The 22,396-nt window shown below is 44.9% G+C and overlaps 3 protein-coding genes across 5 annotated transcripts; 1 reads left to right on the plus strand and 2 right to left on the minus strand.

The window, feature by feature from the left end:
* Positions 1 to 344: 344 nt before the first annotated feature.
* Positions 345 to 9,961, minus strand: DERL2 (derlin 2). Of its 2 annotated transcripts, XM_033171963.1 has the most exons (7): positions 9,799 to 9,956; positions 7,438 to 7,503; positions 5,541 to 5,614; positions 3,777 to 3,870; positions 2,709 to 2,904; positions 2,366 to 2,456; positions 345 to 887 (listed from the first exon to the last, which is right to left on the minus strand). In XM_033171963.1, exons 1-7 carry the CDS (start codon positions 9,889 to 9,891, stop codon positions 782 to 784), a joined length of 720 nt encoding a protein of 239 aa, XP_033027854.1. In that variant the 5' UTR covers positions 9,892 to 9,956; the 3' UTR covers positions 345 to 781. The 2 variants fall into 2 exon arrangements, with proteins under 2 accessions (XP_033027854.1, XP_033027855.1); XM_033171964.1 differs by lacking the exons at positions 2,709 to 2,904; positions 3,777 to 3,870; positions 5,541 to 5,614 and having other exon boundaries at positions 9,799 to 9,961.
* A 1,455-nt stretch (positions 9,962 to 11,416) lies between these two features.
* On the plus strand, positions 11,417 to 13,243 carry MIS12 (MIS12 kinetochore complex component). Of its 2 annotated transcripts, none has more exons than XM_033172382.1 (2): positions 11,417 to 11,514; positions 12,529 to 13,243. In XM_033172382.1, the coding sequence occupies exon 2, from the start codon at positions 12,566 to 12,568 to the stop codon at positions 13,181 to 13,183; it is 618 nt and encodes a 205-aa protein (XP_033028273.1). In that variant the 5' UTR covers positions 11,417 to 11,514; positions 12,529 to 12,565; the 3' UTR covers positions 13,184 to 13,243. The 2 variants fall into 2 exon arrangements, with proteins under 2 accessions (XP_033028273.1, XP_033028274.1); XM_033172383.1 differs by having other exon boundaries at positions 11,447 to 11,529.
* A 2,616-nt stretch (positions 13,244 to 15,859) lies between these two features.
* On the minus strand, positions 15,860 to 22,224 carry RPAIN (RPA interacting protein). The gene is made up of 7 exons (XM_033171485.1): positions 21,759 to 22,224; positions 20,156 to 20,353; positions 19,089 to 19,134; positions 18,883 to 18,997; positions 18,624 to 18,687; positions 17,446 to 17,580; positions 15,860 to 17,175 (listed from the first exon to the last, which is right to left on the minus strand). Exons 1-7 carry the CDS (start codon positions 21,993 to 21,995, stop codon positions 17,146 to 17,148), a joined length of 825 nt encoding a protein of 274 aa, XP_033027376.1. The 5' UTR covers positions 21,996 to 22,224; the 3' UTR covers positions 15,860 to 17,145.
* Positions 22,225 to 22,396: the final 172 nt, after the last annotated feature.

Below are 22,396 nucleotides of genomic sequence, written 5' to 3' on the forward strand. Positions count from 1 at the left end.
ACAACAAAGTAGAAACGTTCTCTTTTAAGATAAACTGAAGCCAAAATGTGTTCCAACTGCTGGGTCCAAATTCCACATTTTACGCAATATGTACACACAATGTTAATTATTCAGATACGCCAATCGCTGCCCAGAATAAGCCTCACATCACAGGCATGACAGCAGGCCAAGTTCCGTAAAGCACTAAAACTTCTGAGAGTTACTTTACCTACAGGATCCGCCCAAGTCTTTGAAGACAGAAACCAACTCCTCTTTGCTGGTTTGTTTCAGGAGCATTTTTTGCCACAGCCAAAAATAAAAGTGACATCAGTTGTTTTAAACGTAATCAAGTACAAATGAAAAACTAAAATCAAAAAGTTTTAATCATCTTTTGAAGTTCTCCAGTCTCTGTATCAAATAAATGGGGATGGAGAATGCCTTATAAATATATTTTGTTTTTACACAAGAACTGATGATCTCATTAAATGAGTTGCGAAAGTTCCACTTCGTTTGTCTTGGCTTGGAGAAGATCATCCACACCTGAACCCAGGAATGCAACTAAAGCCCCGGCAAGGGTTTGCAGTTACTGTAAATTTCCTGGAAAAGGTCTTTTGATTAGAGCACCTTCCCACCAACCCCTTCCTTAAAAAAAGAAAAAAAGTGCATCATATTGTTCAGACTAGTAAAGCTATTAAAACTTCCTTTATCCACAAGAGAGCAAATAAATCTCCGGGAAAGTTCTCCAGGTCAGTGTCTCTGGAAAGGTCCCTGTGTCTAGGACATCTGCCAGTCTGTCTTCTGTTCAGCCTCCCAAGCGCTGGCCTTCACCCCAGGCAAAGCCTCCAGGCCTTTCTTCGGGCAGCGGGTTGTAATTGGGATCCTCTTCAGGTGTATCAAATATGGCTTTCCTGTTAAAGCAATAATAATAATAATAATGTTATCAAGTACAGAAAGCTCTCTGTAACCTGGTTGGCAACTACCTTTGCCATGAGGGCTATTATAAGAAAGGAGCCAGGTCCCCCAAACCCCACTGTGGCCCACTGCCCATGTGACCCTTTACTCTGGGGTTGGCAAGTGTGATGGGTCAAATTTTGTCCTAAAGAAGAGCTATCCCTTTCCAGGCCAGATTATTAGGAATACAATGGTACCTTGGGTTGCGCACTGAATTCGTTCCTGGGTGCCGTTCGCACCCCGAACAGTGTGCAACCTGGGCAGCGCTTTCGCGCATGTGCAAAAGCATGATATAGGACTTATGCGCATGTGCAAACTGCGCAGAACGCTTCTGCGCATGCGCGGACATGCACAGAAGCGTCCACGCTCCGTGTTGCACTTCCGGGTCAGCAGAGTACGCAACCCGAACGTACGCAACACGGAGTGTGCGCAACCCGGGATGTGACTGTACTGCTTTGGCACTCTGCTTGTCTGAATTGTTATTCACTGGAATATTACAGTATTATGGAATTAACGTTGATGTGCTGCTGCTACTCGGTTGCTGTATGTCTTATGTATTATGCACCACATCCAGTGCAATTTTCTCAAGGTAGCATATACCTTGAACGTGAATTAAAAATCCCTGTTTGAAAAGAACATGGATTGGTACAGCTTATTTTCTCCTCTCTGGTTACGAACTAGATCACTCCTTCTGCGGGGCTGTGGTATGGTTGTGGCAACTTGGCTTCTCTCATCCGTTTCAGATTCAATGTTATTTCACACTCAAAAGCATGACGTTTGACCTGGCAGTAGCCCTCGGCATTTAGAGCTTTGCAATTACATATGTGGCTGCCTTATCCAGAGTCAAACCGCTGGTCATCTAGCCCATTATTGTCTACTCTGACTGGCAACACATCTCCAGGGTTTGAGAGAGATCTTTCTCAGCACCTGCTAACCGTGCAGCCTTTCTCAAACTTGGGTCCCCAGGTGTTGTTGTACTACAACTCCCATCACCCCTGACCACTAGTCTTGCTAGCTAGGGTTGATGGGAGTTGTAGGCCAAAAACCTCTGGGGACCCAAGGTTGAGAACCACTGTGCTAACGCATCCTTTGAACTAGGGGATGGTGCTTGAGAATTTCTCCATGTACGGCATCCGCTCTATCAGTGAGATATACTGCCTTCAGTGTAGGAGGTTCCATCTAGCTCTTGTGTGCGGTCTGGTAGACTTTGGTAGAATTTCAGCTTTTTCAAAAAACAGGTGTTTAGCCTTCATGGTCCCGGAAACAAAGGCAACAATACTAAAAGATGAGAGATAGGTCTAGGCATCTCTGCCAATCAGACCCCATCTCTCCTGGTGACACCCTAGTTTTAGCATTCCCTCTCTGAACTGGTTTTGGGACAGTTTCTCCCCACCCAATAATAATAATAACCCAACACTACACAGGAGACACTTACAGAATTGATGGTGTTTTCAAAAGCCTTCCTCCCCCAGGCTGATTTGGAAAGACATCTTCCAAGAAGAAATATATATGACCAACAGCAATACCTAAAGTCAAGGGGAAATATTCAGAACCTTCTAAATGTGATCCACACAGTCCTCAATCTTGGCTTATTGTTTGTATGCTGCTGTTTCTGGAAACTCAATAAACACATTATTATTATTATTATTAAAAGGCCAGACTTTCACCAAAGCTCTGTGACCTTAAAGTGAAGGGATGATTAATAAATAATAATAATAATAATAATAATAATAATAATAATAATAATAGTACTGATTGAATGACCATCATCGCCTTACCTAGAAGGTCAACAATAATAGAGTTTCCCAGTAAGAGTGAAAATCCCATGAGGACCCAGGGGAGAAAGGGAGCCTGGAAGATGAGAAGCCCAAAGAAGTTCATGCGGACGAAAGGGTTCCTGCGACTCCAGACGTAAACCAACATGATCGTAAACGCCTGTCCTAGGAAGACCAAGTTGACGAACAAGCCAAAAAGCTGGTGGAGGAGTGGTTAAGGAAAGAGCGGCTGCACCCATGTCCAGAAAACATAACCATTTAAAAACAAACAGTGGGAAGACCAATGGTGCAATACTGCAGGATGTGCTTCTTGTTCAGTTCTTTCTTTTAAAAAATCCAAAGCTTGACCCCCACCCCCACCCCCCAAAAATAAGCCGATGAATGAACAAGATGTATCAACTTCCTTTTCTGCCCATCACAAAAGCTGAAACAAAAAGTTAAGATATCATGCCAAGCTATGGTTTGTGCTAGCCACTGTTTAGAATCCCCACTACAGTTTGAGCTTCCAAACATACAAAAGGGAAAACATGGTTCGGAGCTACTGCTTCCATTCTGATTGGCCTGTTTGCACAGAGCAGCCTTCTGCAATCTAGTGCTCTCTAAACTTTTGGGGTTATTATTTACCGGTATATACCACTTTTTTCTTCCAAAGAGCTCGAAGGTGGTGAGGTAGGTTAGGCTGAGAAATGGTGACTGGCCCAAGGTCACCCAGTGAACTTCATGGCTCAGTGGGGATTTGAATCCTGGTCTCCCAAGTCATAGTCCAACCATCAAATTTACGCCACACTACATCCACCATCCAGGAGCACAGACCCTGCCGCTTGGGGTTGATGGATGTTGGAATCCTAAACATCTGGAGGGCACCATGTTGAAGGATGCTTCACTGGGACCAGGGAGCTCCAGGTCCTGGTCACCACGTGAGCCACAAAGTCCACCTGGGCCTGTCACCCATACTCAAGCTTAGCCTACCCTAAAAGGATTGCTGAAAAACTGGAAAACCACTTTGCTATGATGATTTATTCAGCTCTTTTCAGTCTCACAGTATCTTTATCTCAACATCGAAAAGGATACAGTCATTAATAGTCCACCAAAAAGGAACATAAATACAAAGTCTGCTGTCCGGCCCCGGAATGATCCTTCCTCAAGCATTCGGCAGTAGCGGTATCTGAAGTTATTAAGGTCAGGAAAAATGCTCGATAACAGGCATGCATTTACCATTTTAATCTTTGCAGGGAAATGAAAAATACATTCCGCATTTGAGCTTCAAAGAGTTCCTGAAACTAGTCTCTGGGTATCAGAAGGGATTTGGGTAAGTGGGTGGGGAAAAGGATTTGAAGCCAGCAAGGAGGGGCATCTCCAGTCTGATTTCATACCAAGCGGCCACAAAATGTGCCAACATTCTTAACAGAAGCAAAGCAAATGGACTGGCAAGGCTCCATAACTCATACATCAGGGGCATCTGCTAAAATGAAAATAACTCTAGGGAATCTCAGCAAGGATCAGTCTTCCAACCTGCCTCATTCCCCATCTAGCCAAGCGATATGGTTGCCAGGGCAACCCTGCCAACTTACTATGGCAAGGGCCATCTCACTTTTCCCAGAACTCAGTAGCCACCAGCATTAAAATGAAGGAGAGGAGAGGGAGTTTCCTGTCCAATGTGGCTGCATTTCAGCCAACAAGGTTTCCTTCTACCGATAAATTCACAAGTTGCTTTTCTGCAGAAAGAACACAATACCCAAACCCACTTAAAGGTGTAACAAAACTCAGTAAAAAAAAACAGCTGATCTCAATGTGAGTCTTGCAACAGAGGTATCCTGACCCTTATGCAGATTTGTAGAGTTTGTTTTTGTAGCTGTGGCCTTCATCTAAGCACAGGACTTTCTAAAGAATTTGCATTTATGTTTAGTCAGTCAACCATTTATTGTGTCTGACTAAAAGCCATTACAAATTCAATTACAGATCCAGCAAGTCAATTAAAACCTGATAAAAGAAATCCAGAGATATACATCCTTTTACAATAAGTCAAATCAGTGAATCACCTGTGCAGTCTATAACATTGTCTTTTATACAGCTAGCATTAATACTTTTAACGGCTTTAGCAAATAGGACTGATTTGTATGTGACAAGCAGATCACAATCAGATAATAGCCAACATATCTTCACTTCAGGGTTCTGTCCCTGTAGTGGTGTATTTATATTTAGCAATAGGGCTACTGTACCAAGGTTCATCCGCTTCGAAGGACTACAAATATATTTACTGTATTCAAAACATTGCATTCCCTCTCATTTCATATACCTCATGCAGCTTACAGAACCAACCATTAGAAACATTAGTAATGAAAACATCACGGATGAGCTACAATTTATGTGTCTGTAACTACTGCAGTTACTACTGTAACTACTGTATTCTAATCCCATGGAATGTCTTGAGGTAAAGGGTAAAGCATTATTTTCACCTAGTTCAATGTTCCTGCCTGCAGTGGGTGTTCAAAAGTTGGGTGCCAACATACAAAATGCCTCCTCCCTTGGCAGTCACACCCAAAGATGGGGCACCGGGAACAGTGTCAAAAAATATTTTAAAAACAGCCTATACAAGGTGGGCTATGTAACTGTGAAGCCAGCACAAATCTTTCCACTATAAGCCAAAGACCAAGCAGCCCTTGAGGGCCAGGAGGGCCAGATACAAACCAGCCACCTACCCTTGAATGAACCGGTCATTGCTAAAGGCTGAACTTGAGAGAAGCAGCTCCTGCCAACTTTATATTGATGCCTTCCCAGAGAGGCTCTTACAAACCTTCGATAATTATTTTTGCGCTCTGGGGAATTTTAGGATACAAAAATATCATATTAAATAAAAAATTAAATCCAACTGGTCCGAAGAAAAGGTAGTTCGTTACGAGCCGCCATACCTGCAAAACAGATGAAGGAGCAGATGTTAGTTACCTGCATGCTCTCAGGAAATGCTTCATTGCTTTAATTAGAAGAAATCTCAATTTGCTTTAAATCATCTAACCTTTCAGACCGAAGGCCTCATTCACTCTTTGCTTACCAAACAATCAATCTGATGGGAGTAAAAGCACTAGGTCCAGTCCTGCGCCCTGTCTATTTTTTAATTTTTTTGCCACTGCTACCAGAAATCAGTGGGGTCTTGGGAAGGCAGATCAGACCCCTGGCATATGAATGAATGGACAAGTTAAGTCCACATCGCACAGAAAACATATTTTCTTCCCTTTCTTTAATCAAACGGAAATTAAATAATTAACATCTAAGTTTGCATAGAGCACCTTTTCGTCATCACTAAGTGAAAGCTCCAATAATTTCCATGGGTCAACTCTTTGACTAGAAATCAAATCTGACATGACCCAGAATGCTTACGTTGTATATAAAAAAATGAAAGTGGAGATCTGAATACTTAAAAAAATGTTAAATAACATTAGCAGAGAAATCACTTTTCCACTAAAAAATGGCAGTTCTGGGCAACAGAGTTAGGGCTGGTTCTGATGTTTTCTCATAATGGGTCCAGGTTTTAGAATGCAGAAGAGGAAGAACAGATATTGACTAGAGATAAAAGATTGAAAAGGGTGGGCCCAAACCTCATCCATTAAAATGGCAATCTCCTGACCTACTCTACCAGATTTGAGTCTTCTGCCTTTCAACCCCCCTTTTCTCTATTGGTGTCTTAAAGACAAGATGAAAACGAAATCACAGCAGATCCAGCTGTGGCTCCCGTTCCACCACAGTATGATGTAATTATGCCACATAACACAGGCTCCCATTCCCATCAGCATGATGTAATCAGGCGGCATTTAGTCTTCCACTTAAAAGAGGACAATCATTCTATTACCGCTCAGTGGTATTAACATGCATGGAACCATTGCCTGGAGCCATCACAGAAGCACTTGTGTCTGTCCCACCCAAACCCTCAAATCCCACCTGCAGCAACCCCAAAACATCTCGCAGTTGGAGAGGTAGTTTGATTATCTGCTCCATTCCACTACTGTAGTGTGAAAATAGCAGTGATTTTTCAGTTGTGGAAACACGGCTTTAACAACTGCCTTTAAAAGTCACTGTTATAAGAATTTTAAGGTCTTTCATATATATATAATAATAGTTAGTAATGTACCAAGCAAATAAGGCCACATGTCTGAAAACAACAGACAAAGACAGGCCTCACTCCATTTTGTCTCCTGGCTGGCCAAGTGTTTTCATCTGCAGGGAGTGGGTGAGAAGTCTCTGCCTGAGGATGGGCCATTTCCCTCACAAAGGACAGCCACTAGCCCTACCGGCCAGGGAGGAAACCTTTTGTTTTGCAGAAATGTGTGTCTGGGAGGGGTCAAGGAGAGATGGCATAGGTGTGGAAAATTCCCAAGTTACCTCCTCTGACCCCCCCTTCTGTGATTGGATGCTGTTTCTGCGGGTGGGCTAGACTCCAGGAGGGATTTTTAAATGTCTTTATAAGAGCATGCTTGCTTTGTTCTGGGTCTTTCCCCCTGAAAATCACTGCTGTTGCAACAGCTTCAATAAAGATCAAGCTTACTAGCTGCTTTGCTTCTCAATCTTCTCTGGTTGGCCTCTGTTTTTTACTCCTACCAATGGAGAACCTGCAAAGGACTTTGCAAGGGCTCTTGTGTACCCCATAAGGGAATAAGGGCAGATTTTTTCTTACAACATCACTGACGTGCAAAAAATAAAAATAAAAAATAAAAAAAATTCCAAAGCAAAATCTACTTACTTGAAAGTGCTTAAATATTAATTCAGGGTTGAAGTACAGCTGAAATGGCGTGATTAATTCTAATTGCTGAAACAAAGGAGAATGCAAAAGAGCTTAGAATTATTTCAGTGCAGTAATGTAACTTACAAATGCACCACTGGGTGCCAATACAGCTTTCACCAACCTGGGTCCCTCAGACATCATTGAACTACAACTCACCATCTATATTCATGCTGGCTGGGAATGATGGGAACTGCCCTCCAAACATGTGGAGGTCACCAGTTTTGTGAAGGCCGAGCTAGTATGTCAACTCTGCCTTGTATTCCAATTCTCAGATCTTTCCACTTAAGAACCTAAGAAGAGCTTGTTGACTCAGGCCAGTGTCCCAATTTTATTGGAGGGGGTGTGTAATAGTTATTTGTTATATTGTTACTTGATGTATTGAATTCATCAACATTTGCAAAAGCTGTTACTAACTTAAAAATGACAAACACCTGTACCGTTGCAGACATTTTTATTATTCTGTGCCTAGATATTATTCTTGAAAATAAATAAAAATATACCAAAAAAGGGGAAAGAAAAAGAAACCCAGGTACTTTTGTGTACTTTTGCAAGTTATGTATAGTTTGGGTTAACCACAGTTTGGTCAATATTGGACTTGATTAACCACAGCTATGACTGTCACTCCAGGTGCCACTGGTAAATGGGCATACAAAACAAATAGAAAAATGAAAGGCTCATATGCTGGAAGGGGTGGAGTACTTCATTGCTCTGAGCACTGATCAAAGGAACAATTGCTGGCATGGCTAATTAAAGATTCTCAAGACAGCAGAACCGGAAAATGCCACTGAGAGCCTCTGCTAACTGGAGCAGCCAACTCTCAATGATCTTCTGGTTTTGGAAAATACTGTTGAGCTCAAGCATAGAGCCTGTGCTTTGATTACAGATGGCCCCAAGTTCAGGTTCACTACATTTTCCTCCTACCCAACTACCTTAGGAGCTCAAGGCAATGTACACAGTTCTTCTAAGCCAACTTTAACTTCCACAACATTCCTGAAGGCAGGTTAGGCTGAAAGATGAAGTTGCATTGAGGTCACCCCAGTGAAAGCTTCGTGGCCAGTGGACCCAGTTTCTCCCTACTTTTGGTCCAAAAGCCTAACCACTACACTAGGCTAGCTCCTAGAAATGGAGGGAACAAGGAAGCTGCTGAATCAGGCCACTAGTCTAAGCAGCTTAGTATTGCCTACACTGACTGGCAATAAAACAATAAACAGGGTGGTGTTACAATGACTACGGCAATCGGCACAAGACAATATCACCAAGGCAACTATCTGTAAACAAACAGTAAACGTCCATAAAAAGGGCAAAAGTAGTTTCTTTCCCAAATAGGTTTTATCTTAAACAATAGCAAATGCAGTAAATAAAGAGTACATTTGTAATATATCAGTGGTTCAGTGCTCATATCTTCTTTCCAAAATATTTTTTTTCTTATACAATTGCAAACACAGTAATAAAGCGCCCACTTCTGATATACAGTACCAGTGGTTCAGTGCTTAGATGTTGTTCCGGTAATCCAACGTTTCGTCGCTAAAGTGCTTAGTCATCTGATTGGCAACAGCTATTCACGATTTCAGGCAGAGGTGTATCCTAGCCTTTCATGGAGATGCCACCCATTGTGCAGGCAAAGTAGATGCTATACCGCTCCTCCAGGAGTGTGGATGGGTCTTGGACCCGTAATCCCAACAGCATAGGCTTGCAGGGCATTAGTCAGCGGCTCATTGGGACTCCCACCATACCCAACCCATGGCCATACTCCAACCTCTGACGGAGGGCCACAGTTCTCTTACCTCGATTGTAAATGAAAAAGCCAGTCTTTGGAGAAGGGTCATATAACTTAGTGGTAGAGCACCCACCTTGCAAGGGAAGGAGACCAGGTTCAGTACCCGATGTCATCTCCAAGTAAGGTTGGGGTCTGAAATGTTGGGAGCGCCACTGCCAGCCAGAGTAGCCAGTGCTGATCTAGATTCTAGACGGACCATAGTCCGACTCGGTATAAGGCAGTTTCCTAGGTTTCTCTCTTTCAATTAGCTGGCCTACCTCGCAGGGCGGCTGGGAGGATATTGGAAAGGGTATCATGGATTTCTAGAAGAAGGAAGAGCGGGATGAATTGTGGGCTTAATTAGCAGCTTAAAGCAGGCCATTCATTAAGTTTATGGACTGGCACCAAGAGAGGGAGGGGGCAGCCCAGCCTGGGCGACCTCATGGTGGAGGCGGGGCGTGGGCAGGGCTATGCTAATGAGCATAGGTCCTTCGCCCCGCCCATTCCGAAGACAGGGGCCCGGCGAGTAGGCCTAAGCCTTCTTCCCTCCTCCCCTTACTCACCACGGCGGCGGTGGTGAGGACGCAGGCGGTGGTGTAGGCCCGGGTGACGGGAGGAACCTGCAGGTATTCCTGGCGGAAGGTCTGGTACGCCATCTTGGCGTCGGCGCCGCCTAAGCACTTCCCTCGCCTCTTTGCGTCCCCTCAGCCTCGACCAATCCGTGCCGGCGACCATTGACCAATCAAGAGCCTTCCCCGCCCTTGCTTTTGCCCGCCCTCTATCTCCGCTCCGTCAAATCAGCGCCGTCTTCCTTCGCCTTCGCAAGCCTAATCGGAATCGAAGACCTCGAGCCCATAGATTAAATAGATGGTAGAGTAATGCTGCAGAGGCAACGGGGAGTCTCGTGTCTCCTTAAGAATAGAGGCAGGGTAAGAGTGAGCCATGCTCTAAGGAACACACTTGATTCTTGTTGCGGGGACATCAGTGGTAGCTCAGTGGCAGAGCATCTGCGTCGCGTGGAGAGGCGCTGCCAGTCAGTGCAGACAATACTGGGCTATAGATGACCCAACGGTTTGACTCCCTATATGGCAGCTTCCTGTTATGATCCTATGACTCAGTGGAGTCCGGGGTTTCTGAGGGAGGAAGAAGAGCCCACTGGCCTTTGCTGCAGTCGGAGGGGACTTTGGGCTGGAAGTCCACCCCCCCCCCTCAGTCAACACACCGAAGGATTGTCAAAGCTCCTCTTTCAGCCCATTGACGCTAAGAGGGAACAGCCCTGCAGGTTGGCCTAAGTGTCAACTTCAGCTCTGTGCGACACACAGCTCACAACCATGGGCAACACTGCAAGGTTGTTGTAAATTATCTCCGCCCAATCTCTAAATCTGCAAGGTAGAACCTCATCAGCAACTGTAGGGATGACAACCCCTTCAGTTGGACCTCTCCCCCCTACAACTGCAGATTCGTTAGATTAGATTATTAGATTATTTAATTATATATATTATTATATATTATTATACAGGTGAAACTCGAAAAATTAGAATATCGTGGAAAGGTTCATTTCTTTCAGTAGTTCAACTTAAAAAGGTGAAACTAATATATGAGATAGACTCATGACATGTAAAGCGAGATATGTCAAGCCTTTATTTGATATTGTGATGATCATGGCGTACAGCTGATGAGAACCCCAAATTAACAATCTCAATTTTGGGGTTTTCATCAGCTGTGCGCCATAATCATCACAATTATAACAAGCAAAGGCTTGACATATCTCGCTTTGCATGTCATCATGAGTCTACCTCATATACAGTATTAAACTCCAGTAGCTAATGAAAACAATTGCTTACATAAATGGACTTTTCCACGATATTCTAATTTTTCGAGTTTCACCTGTATTATTTAATTTCTGGTTGGCAGCGATTCCCCCAGCCTCATCCCAGTCTGCAACCTGAAATAGGGATGCTTACACCGCAGAGGCATGAATGGCTACTAGCCACGACGGTTCCGTCCTAGGTCGCAAAAAGTATACCAATGAAACCATCCCCTCTTGTCTTTTTCATTGCTCCGTGTTCGCCATCACGGCGGCTTACTGGAAGCCGCGGTGTCGCTCTTGTCTGCCCTCATCACTATGATCGGATCTGGGAAGGAGGGCGTGAGATGAGCGGTGGGCGGGGCCGAGGAGGTGAAAGGCTAAAAAGTGGCGGGAAAAGCAAAGGGGCTTCCAGTCGGCGCTGCACCGGAGAGGCTGCCGTGGTTGTGGGTTCGAATCCTCGCTTGGAAAGGTGAAAAAAACTGAGGTCAGGAGCTCTAGATCTCGAAACGGGAACTTGGCGTTAAATGTCCGGTATTTCTATAGGAAATAATTATGGGTTCAGTCACAGACATAACTATCTGTGTGGCCTTGACTTGTCTTAGACTTTCTCTTTGCTTTCTGCTGGTTTAAATGAGTTTGCCTGCTGTTGTAAGTTGCTTTGAAATTCTTTTGCTTAAAAAACAGTGACTTAATAAATTTAATTAGCAATAATGATTAAACATCATTTTCCCAGACTGAACGTTTTCTCAGTTTATCTTTAGCACTGCAGCTTTTTAGGGGCTTGTAAACGCCAGTAAAAATATTATAAAGTTACTGCTAACCTGGATCACACCTTGGTGGGCGAAACCTAAACTAGGAAGACCACAAACTTACAGTAGTAGCTAACACATTTATTTATATGTATATATTGAAGCACAGTGAACAACGCAAGAATGCAGGAGTAAGATGAAGAGCAACTTCTTAGCAGGCAAATGTTTAGATCATGTTTTGTTCACAGGACACTCCCTCCCCCCTACATCCCTCTTCCCTCACGAAATCATCGTTTTTTCTAAAAATTCACCCCTGGACCTGTTCTCAAAGTATTACAATGTTGTGTCATGTCAGAATGTTGTTATTTACATGGCATTACAGTAGGAAATACCGGTAAACAACTACAGTATTTGACTTTTAGAAGATATGTGAAAGCAGCCCTGTATAGGGAAGCTTTTAATGTTTGATGTTTTACTGTAGTTTTATAATTGCTGCAGGTCGCCCAGAGTGACTGGGGCAACCCTGTCAGATGGGCAACATAATAATAGTAATAATAATAGTAATAATAATAATAGTAATAATAATAAATAGCCCCCTTTGCTGAGCTATAATAATAATAATAATAATAATAATAATAATAATAATAGCTAACAGCCAGTATCTGGTTTTGCCAATGGGGTCGTCCAGTATTTTTTTACCTCTTATAACACTGCCCCTTTTTTCTATTTCACAGACTTCCATGCTGTGTTTGTGTAGGCAGTTTTGCAAAAATGTCGGTAAATCCCATGGCCTACGAGGCCCAGTTCTTCGGCTTCACTCCTCAGACGTTCATGTTGCGGATATATGTAGCCTTCCAGGACCACCTTGCTCACGTAATGCTTGTGGTGGAGGACACGATTCTGAATAAATTGGAGTGCATCCGTCCCAATAAGCTCACACCATCCATAATCCGGAGGAGCACGGAGCAGTTCTTCTCTTTAATGAAGAAGATTTTCAACAACCTCTTTGGCAAAATGGAAGACACCCTTCTGAAAACGGTGTTGAGCATCCCCCCAAATGTTTTGCTTCCGGAAGACAAAGGCCAAGAGGAATTCCACTACACTCCAGAACAGTTTCAGGAGCTCCAGCATGAGATTGACCAGCTGGAACGACAACTCAAGGCCGAAAGCTCAGCCGAACAGGCTCTTCTAGCGGAGCTGGAGGAGCAAAAGATTGTCCAAGCACACTTTGAAGGGATCCTCCAGTGGTTTGACAGCCTTGACAACGTAGGCAGAGAAGCGGGGGTCGGCAACCTGAAAGAAAGCTTTTCCGCCTTGTCAAAAACAACTGTCAAACTCCAGAGTGTCGTGCGGGAGGTGGAAGAGAAAATGAACAAGCTGAAGAAGTGATTGAGTAAAGGTGGGGGTAGAGAACCTTCAAGTGTTCTTGGACTCTCGTTCCCATCAGACCCAGCATGGCCAATCAGACCCAGTCCGGCCACATGTTTCTCACCCCCTAGTAGCGAATAAAATGGGATCCATTGGATCGGTGTTGCTGTTCTGCCTTAAAAGTATGGCGAGAAGCTTTTTGCATCTGGAGATGGCCTTGTGGTCCCACTAGCTGTTGGTCAAAACAGCTACTCTCTCATGACCCATCAATTTTCACCCACCCACCTCTAATGAAGAGCTCTGTGACAGGAGCAACCCTGCCATGGACACTACTCCCCAATATATTGCAGGACCTCTTCTGGGGAGGAATTGCTCCTTCAGGCAGCTGGAATCCACAGGACGACCCAAAAGCAGGTATACTGCTTTAGAATCCACTTTCTTTGTTCTCGACTGTTCTTTGATTCTTCTGTAGACCTACTTTTGGACCACCTTGTATGTATGCAGAACTATATAACTACACTCTCAACTTTGAAACTTTTAAGAATGGGCACATTTTTCTTTGTGCGTCTCCTGTCTTTCAGACCCCTGCCCTCATGGTTTATAATTTTACCTTATTGATAAGCTGCTTCTAGGCTAGCGTAGGGTAAAAATGTTTTCAGCGGTTAGCTGTGCCGATACCCTTTAGTTTCTCAAGTGTGCTTATCAACAATGTACCTTCAAGTGATGTGTGTTTTCCAGCAATGCTTTGAACTGGAAAATTGTTTAACTTGCATTGCAAAATTTCCAGTTTTAAATAATAAATATTCCCTAGAGTAAGGTGTTCCAGGGTGTTTGGTTTGGTTTACCGAATACACAAAAATAAACAAATCACTTTGAAACAGCCTGTATTGTGTCGGTTTGTTGTTACTGATGAACTTATGAAATGGGATGTTTTCCAATGAAAAAGTAAACCTTGGAGGTTTTCATTTTGGAAAACATTCCACCTTCAAGGACTGTTAGACAATGGAACAGACTCCCACAAGAGGTGGTGGGGTCTTCTTCCTTAGAGGTTTTTAAGCAGAGGTTGGGTGGCCATCTTTCGTGTATGATCTAGTTGAGATTCCTGGATTGCAGGGGAATGGACTAGATGACTCACAGGATCCCTTCCAACTCTGATTCTTTGCTTGTATGATGACTAGTGAGGCCTGAGCTGAATACTTGCTTAAACCTGTGGTCCATCTAGCTCAGTGCTGTCTAGCATAGGGGTCAGGAACCTTTTTCAGCCGTGGGCCGGTCCACTGTCCCTCAGACCATGTTGTGGGCCGGACTATATTTTGGAAAAAAAATATGAACAAATTCCTATACCCCACAAATAACCCAGAGATGCATTCTGAATAAAAGCACACATTCTACTCATGTAAAAACACGCTGATTCCCGAACCATCCGCGGGCCGGATTGAGAAGGCCATTGGGCCGCATCCAGCCCACTGGCCTTAGGTTGCTTACCCCTGGTCTAGCACATATGGGAAGCCCTAGAGAACAAGAAACAGGAGGGAAAAGAACAGCACTTGGGGAGCAAGCTGGTACCCTGGAAGAGAACAAAACTAAAGGAAAGGATTTCAGGATTGTCCTCAAAGACAGGTAGTAGCTCTCCAGGGGTTCAGCCCTCACTTCACAGCTCCAACTGGGGATTTCAGTGATTAAATCTGAGACCTTCCTGCTACTGCTATCACTAATTGTTCCTGTGTAATAGTGCCTAGGATTGTGGCTAAGGAATATATCATGCTGTGTGTGTGTGTGTGTCTGTTGAAATAAAGCTACCAACAATTTCCTTCACATTTCAAGTTACAAACACTGGAATCCCATCTATGCAAAGATGGTTATCTTTTCATTGTCCTTTTTAACACAAGAATACTAGAGATGGAGAATACTGATGCAATGCTTAAGCACTGCTGAGTTTATAAATGTAGACAAATAGAAACATTTTCATACCATAGGGTTGTCTGCTCCCTTAACTGGGGTTGAAATCTCACCCAAAGCTTCAAAGTTTCCATGTATTGTCAAAACAGCCTGTAATTGGTGGCAGATGCTTTTATTACACGCAATAAAATAGCAAAGCAAATTACATAAAGCAGAAGCACAAAAAGGGATACAATAATCTCAGAAAGGTTAAAACAAAAACAAAAAACACAATAGTGTTCAAACTGCTGTCAGAGCAGAGCTGCTGTCTGGAAGCTCAGCCTGCAGGCCTTAGTCTGGCCCAACCCACCTGGCCTACACATGGTGACACAGATGTTATCAGGTGTGGGCTGCTGCACACCTTGGCTGAAAGCAGGGAGGGCAGGCACAGCCCATTTTGCAAGCTGTATCCCACAGGAGATGGAGGAGAAAAAGATCTGACCTGCTGGCCCGATCCAGTTCCCCACCCCTAGAGCAGAAACTAAGGCCACACTTACCCCATACGGTACATTTAAAGCACCATGATACTACTTTATAAACAGTCACAGCTTCTACCAAGGAATCCTGGAAGCTGTAGTTTGTTTAATGGGTGACAAGAGTTGTTAGGAAGCCCCCAGTTCCGTCAGAGCTGCTGTTCTCCAAGTGGTTGAACCACCAATCCCTCTTCACAGGGAACCCTGGGAATTGTAGTTTTGGGAGAGGGGATACAGGGGTCCCCTAACAACTCTGAGCACCCTTAACAAACTCCAGCTCCCAGAATTCTTTGGGGGAAGCCATGGCTGCTTAAAGTATCATAGCACTTTTAAGGGTATGGTGTGAATATGGATTGCCATTCATGCTAGGGGTGTGCCACACCTGGAGATTTTCTTCCACACTTAATAGCTTTTCCTTCATGTTTCCTTTTGTAGACACCAGTAAGCCATCAGTTCTTTTGTTTAAACAATGATGGTGATCCAAATTTTCCCATTGAAACACCCATAATAAAAACATTTGATCTTTCCCAACCTGTATTGGGGTTTTTAAATCTACATTTATACCAAAGCCACCCTAACCATCCTCAGATATTGGGAGAGTTCATCCTCCTTTTTCTCTGAGTGTCCTCCGGTGATACTGAAAAATTCAACGTGTTTTTCCCCTCATGCAACTCTTGGTTCACCGGTGTTTCTTCTGTTTGAAGCAGGCCTCTCGATGGAAAGCTCACTGCAAAATGGTTTTCTTGGATGGACTGAAGGCTTCCTTGAATGTCTCAAGTCCAAACATACTTGGCACTTGTACACTGGGACACTTGATATGAAAACGAATAAACCGTGTAGTATTATCCTGTAAAAGCTCTGCCTTCAAAAACTGCTGGACGTTAGAGAGTTTGTAGTGCAAACGGTGTATTAAAGATCTTCAGATGCTTTTCAGTTATTGCAAATGCCGGTTTTGGAATTTAGTTCAGTGGTTCCCTGAATGACGAGGAGGCAATAGTGCTTGTTTTAATTCAAGATTAGTCTGGTTCCTTCAGAGAAAACTGGACAGTGACAGTTGCAGCCCAACTTTATTCGCAAATTATTATTAAAAGGATGTATATGTGACATGAGTCTGCCTTAGGGGGGTGGGTTCTGACACATCAACCCGGTGGGTTTTCATGATCTCATGTCATCCTACCTTCATTTCAGTGAACCTTGCACTTTTTAAGCAGGAAAAGGAAGCACTTTGAGGAACACTCCCTGCTCTAATAGCAGGATCAGTGAAACCTGGATAAACATTTCAAAGCAGCTGCGCCCACTTAACGTCACAGAACAGGAAAACTAAATATCCCGTTTGTTCCATGTGCACCAAGACCCACCCTCTCTCAACACTGAAAGGTATTTTGGTTCAACCGAGAACCACCATAAACAACATGCATCAAGTTAAGGAATCAATAAAGGGCACTTTTTGACATTATGTACATTTGTGTGTATTAAACCCACACGTAGATAAGGCGCTTCTCAGAAGGGGGCAGGGGAGAAGACTCGAGAGTTATCTGCTTTCCTGCAAAGTGCTGAAAAATGGAGCCACGGCTACAAAATAACTGTCCATGAATCGCAAACCTAAAAACACAAAAAGACAGAAAAAATAAACTGGTGTGTGCGGTTTCTTCATACTGTGCAGCGCTATGGAGATCAAAAGACTTCTTCCATCACTTCCCATCAACTGGCAGCGCTATAGGGGCTACACCCAGGGATATCCCCAGCGCTTCTCCCAAACAAGGACAAGGGCCTTCTCATAGTCCTAGTCCTGACATGCTAACCACTACACCACACTGCCTCTCCAGGAGACGGGCACACCCCACTACTGCTGTCACAAAATGAGGCGCTTACCTTACAGCTCATGAGGAGATGCGCTTCGCCTTCCGCCCAGCTGGTTACAGCAAATTCAGGCCAGCGCTGACAGTGGCGGCCATGTTCCGTCACGCTGTCTTCTAGCGAGGAGCAGAGCTTCTCCTTGGTCATCCCCTTACAGAGAGAAGGAATCAAACCCTTTTGGTGGAGCAGGCAGCCCAGTCCTCCCCATTCCACACATGTACACCTCGCTTGCCAACCGCTTCCCTCCCCCACTAAGGACCCAGGTGGCGCTGTGGTCTAAACCACCGAGCCTCTTGGGCTCGCTGATCAGAAGGTCGGCGGTTCTAATCCCCGCGATGGGGTGAGCTCCCGTTGCTCTGTCCCAGCTTCTGCCAACCTAGCAGTTCGAAAGCACGCCAGTGCAAGTAGATAAATAGATATTGCTGCGGCGGGAAGGTAAACAGCGTTTCCATGCGCTCTGGCACTCGCCACGGTGTTCCGTTGTGCCATAAGCGGTTTAGTTATGCTGGCCACACGACTTGGAAATCTGTCTGCAGGTAAACACTGGCTCCCTCGGCCTGAAAAGCGAGATGAGCGCAGCACCCCATAGTCGCCTTTGCCTGGGCTTAGCCGTCCAGGGGTCCTTTGCCTTTTACCTTTTACTATTGTAACCCACCCTGGGACCCCGAAGTGAATAGTGGGCAATAAATCACAACAACTTTACAAAATTAATAGTGAAATCCAGCCCAGGAAAGCTGCTCAGCTGTTTAACTCAGCGGGCCTTTTCTGCTGTGTCTTCCCATTTGTGGAATGCTCTCTCCAGTGAAGTTTGCCTGGCACCTTCGCTACATATCTATAGGGGCTAGGTAAGAACTTTCCTCTATACAGTGTTTCCCAAACTTGGGTCTCTGGGGTTGTTGTTTTTTTACTACAATTCCCACCATCCCTGACCACTGGTCTTGCTAGCGAGGGATGATGGGAGTTGTAGTCCAAAAACAGCTGGATGCCCAAGTTTGGGAAACACTGCTCTGAAGGCCTTTTGGCCCTTAACCACCTGTGGCCTTTTAGAAGTGGGTGGGATATTTCTGATGCACTTCTCTGCCCCCTTGGTTTTAACGTACCCAGACCTTTTGCATACAAATCTGGTGCACTCTGCTGCTGAGCCATGTTCCTTTACCCCAAACGGCGCAAATGATTTTTGTGCACCTACTTACCTGCGTGCTGATGGAAAGCCCACACGGACACACAACCGAGTGACTCATCACACAGAGATCGTTCCTAGGAAGAAAACAGCCATGAATTAATGCAAGGTGGAGAAGCGATCAGGGGTGAAACTTCAAACAGGGATGAATTATTTTTTGTTTCCTTTACCCTGGGGAACTTCAGCCACCTGCTAGCTATTTCTCCACATCATCTAACTGGGATGAGGCAGAGGAAAGACCTGACCTAAAGCATTGTATGTGTTCGCCTCACCTTCTGCAAACCGGGCAGATGACCTTGCGCTCTGCATCCAAGCCATCCAGGATTGCACTCAGGCACTCCTCGTCAAAGCGCAGGCTTTGTTCGTACTCTTCCACGGCCAGCTGTTCTGCAAGGGAGAAAGCCCCGTCCCCTGCGTCACGGGCTGTGCCAACAGAAATTAAAGCCACGGCTGTCAGAATCAAGAGAGAATCAAGTACCTTGCAAGATCAGCTCCTCCTGGATTTCCTCCAAGACGTCCAGCATCTAAAGGGAACCGCAAAGTAAGCTGGTATTAGCTCCACAGAATAAAAACAGACTTCACCTGCCAGCAGAAGGACAATATGGAGAGAGCCAGTCTAGCCCCTCTAGGAAGGGAACTTCAAAATATGGGAGCTGCCACCGAGAAGGCCCTCTTCAACGTCCCCACCAAGAACGCCTGCGAGGGTGGTGGGGCTGGGAGAAGGGGCTACCCCCAAAATATATCAGAGCCCAAGCAAGTTTGTGTGGAAGAATACAGTCCTTCTAGACCTAAGCTGTACAGTGGTACCTTGGTTGTCGAACGTAGTCTGTTTCGACTCCCAGAACCGTTCGAAGTCCAAGGTGCGGCTTCCGATTGGCTGCAGGAGCTTCCTGCACTCAATCGGAAGCTGCGTCGGACATTTGACTTCTGGAAAACGTTCGCAAACCGGAACACCCACATCCGGGTTTGCTGCCTTCAGGAGCCGATTTGTTCGACAACCAAGGTACCACTGTATAAGGCTTCATAGGTCTAAACCAGAACTTTGAATTATTATCAATAATAGTTAAATTTGTATACAGCCAGAGGGATGCCAGCCCTCTACATTACAGGGGTTGCCAACCTTTTTAGGCTCATGGGCACATTTGGATTGAACCGGTATTGTGGGTGCCCTTTGGGCATTTCTCACCTTTCACCCCTGGGATCAGTCCAGCCACCCACCCTCAGAGTGACAGACAGACAGACACAGACACACTTACGTTGCTCTTCCAATGGATCTGGGTAGAAGGCAGATCCACCAGAATTAATCTGAGCCTTGAGAAGCACATAGAGCTGAAAGAGGAAGCTCTTCCAACTTCCTCCTTCGGCTCTATGTACTTTCCGAGGGAACAAAAGGTCACCTCTCTAGTTGCCAAGGGTACTTCATGCGGCCGTGAGGTGTGTGTGCGCTCAGAAACATTGTGGGCACCAGGACATTATGCTGACAACCTCCCCACCTCACCCCCATATGGACAGCTGCCCACAAGGAACACAGTAACTGCTTCTTACCGCAGTGAGCTCAGGGGAAGTTTCTTGTTTCCTGGGGAGGGGCAGCTGGAAATCCAGAGGCTGCAGAGCCTGCCACTCCATTTCCATCACTTCCTGGACCAGGAGGGCTTTGCTCGCTTGATGGGCTGTGTCTTCTCCCACATGGCGGTATCTGTCCAAGAGCCTGGCACGGCTGCTCTTCAGCCTCTCCACGCAGCGCTGGAGGGCAGTGAACAGAGAGATAAAGACACCAGCATGGCAAAACCATTTCTCTGACTTCCCCACAGCCCCCTACTTAGGAAGACAAAATGCTTTCTGAATATTATTCTTTTTTAAAGATTCACATGATATGACTACAGTGATGTAGGTTTTCAATATTCTTGGAATATTTGGGGGGGGGGGAAGAAAAGTTTTCTTCATGGACTAGAAACTGATAAGATTCAGCATATTTGACTTCATTTTATTACCTACTTAGCCAATCCTTTAATAGGCATTACAAGTATAGGCCATCATAAAACGTCATAAAACATCCACATATAACATTTAAAATATATACAAATAAACAGCCATTTAAAATAAGTAATCGTGAGGATTTTCATTGGGATTTCTTCCTGCTAAATAGTGTCATTCTCCACTCTGGTTTCTGAACATTTTGGAAGTCAAATGGACTTCCAGAATGGATTCCATTCAACTTCCAAGGTACAACTGCATTCCTTTACTGATACATTTTAGTTAAGCACTGTTCTTTGAGAGCATCTAGCCTCAGGATGATGCAGATTAGGTTATTGAATTCTTATGTGTTTTCTGTTTTTTATATTGTGAACTGCCCTGAGAACTATGGGTATAGGGCAGTATACAAGTTTAATAAACAACAACAACATCCTCCAGGGATCTCAAGGTGGTACAGCCTGTACCCCAAATTCTTACTTTCTTCCTCACAATGACATTGTGATATAGGTTACACTGAAAAACTGTGACTGGGCCCAAGGTCTGTGTGGAAAAGGGAGGTTTAAAAAACAAACAAACAAACCCACACATAATGAAATCCCTTTTAAAATAAATAATCTTGGCAGGTGCTGGTCCATGAAAAGCTTCCCTCATTGACGCAGTTCCTAAATGTGCACAAGCCCCTCTTCTCCTTCTGCGTCAGGCACCGATACTATGGAACTACCCTCTTGCAGAGCATAGACAACCAAGCACCCACATCAACGCAGTTCAAGGATCTTGTAAAAACACATGGTTTGTGAGCACAGTCGTCACAGCTAGTAGCCATCAATAGCTGCCGCTTCTATGAATTTGTCCTATCCTCTTCTAAAAGCCATCCAAGGTGATGGCCATCGCTACCTTCTTGTGGGAGGGAGTTTAGCTATACAGTACTGTATGCTCGGTCCATAGGGGTTGGGCTCCTATGGAAACGACCATCCAGGTAGGATGGCGGTCAAATCTGCCCTTTAGCAACGCGCAGGGCTGCTTGCAATGTATCCAGCCTTGGAACGTTGGCAGTCGCCGCGTTCCACGGGAGTCTTGGAATGTTCGCAGTCGCCGCGTTCCGCGGGAGTCATGGAACGTTGGCAGTCGCCGCGTTCCACGGGAGTTTCGGGGGGACCCCGCGCCGCCACCTTACCTGCCTGTAGGTCTCCCTCCAAGGCGGGGTCCGGGCGCCCTTGTAAAGAGCCTGGCGCCGCTGAACCTGCCCCTCCATCCCCTTCGCGAAGCGCGGGACCCGGACCCGGCAGCTGCGTTTACACGGCAGACTTTGCCGCCTTCCTTTAACCGCCTTCCACTCGCCCAAGGCGTCCTGGGAAATGGAGTTCGTGCAAAGGACTCCGGTGCATGCTGGGAAACGCCTCGCACCTTGCATCTTAAGGGATTACTCAGGCACTTGATGGGAATTGTAGTCCGGAAGGAAGACGTTCTCGTCGTTCAAACGTCCCTTCCCGGGTTTTGGCGGTGGGAGGAGGAAGAAGGCGAAGTAAACAAGCCAAGCCTCTTAAAGATAAGGAGATGGGAATGTAAGAGTGATAAAGCAATGAAGTGCGTGAGGGAAGGTGGGAATCAATTTTACGAAAAAAGTGTGACCAAAGCAATAAAGCAATATGAAAGTGTGATATACAATATTTCTAATACCGTGCGGAAGAATAGTGTGGTCAAACTGTAGAGATATATTGATAAAACAAGGATGACTTTAAAAATTTAAAATGATCGAACAAAAAACTGAAATGCCATTGTGGCTGAACAATTATAGAAAATGTTAGAATGAAG

Source organism: Lacerta agilis, chromosome 15 (genome assembly GCF_009819535.1).
Source record: "Lacerta agilis isolate rLacAgi1 chromosome 15, rLacAgi1.pri, whole genome shotgun sequence".
Lineage (NCBI taxonomy): Eukaryota > Metazoa > Chordata > Lepidosauria > Squamata > Lacertidae > Lacerta > Lacerta agilis.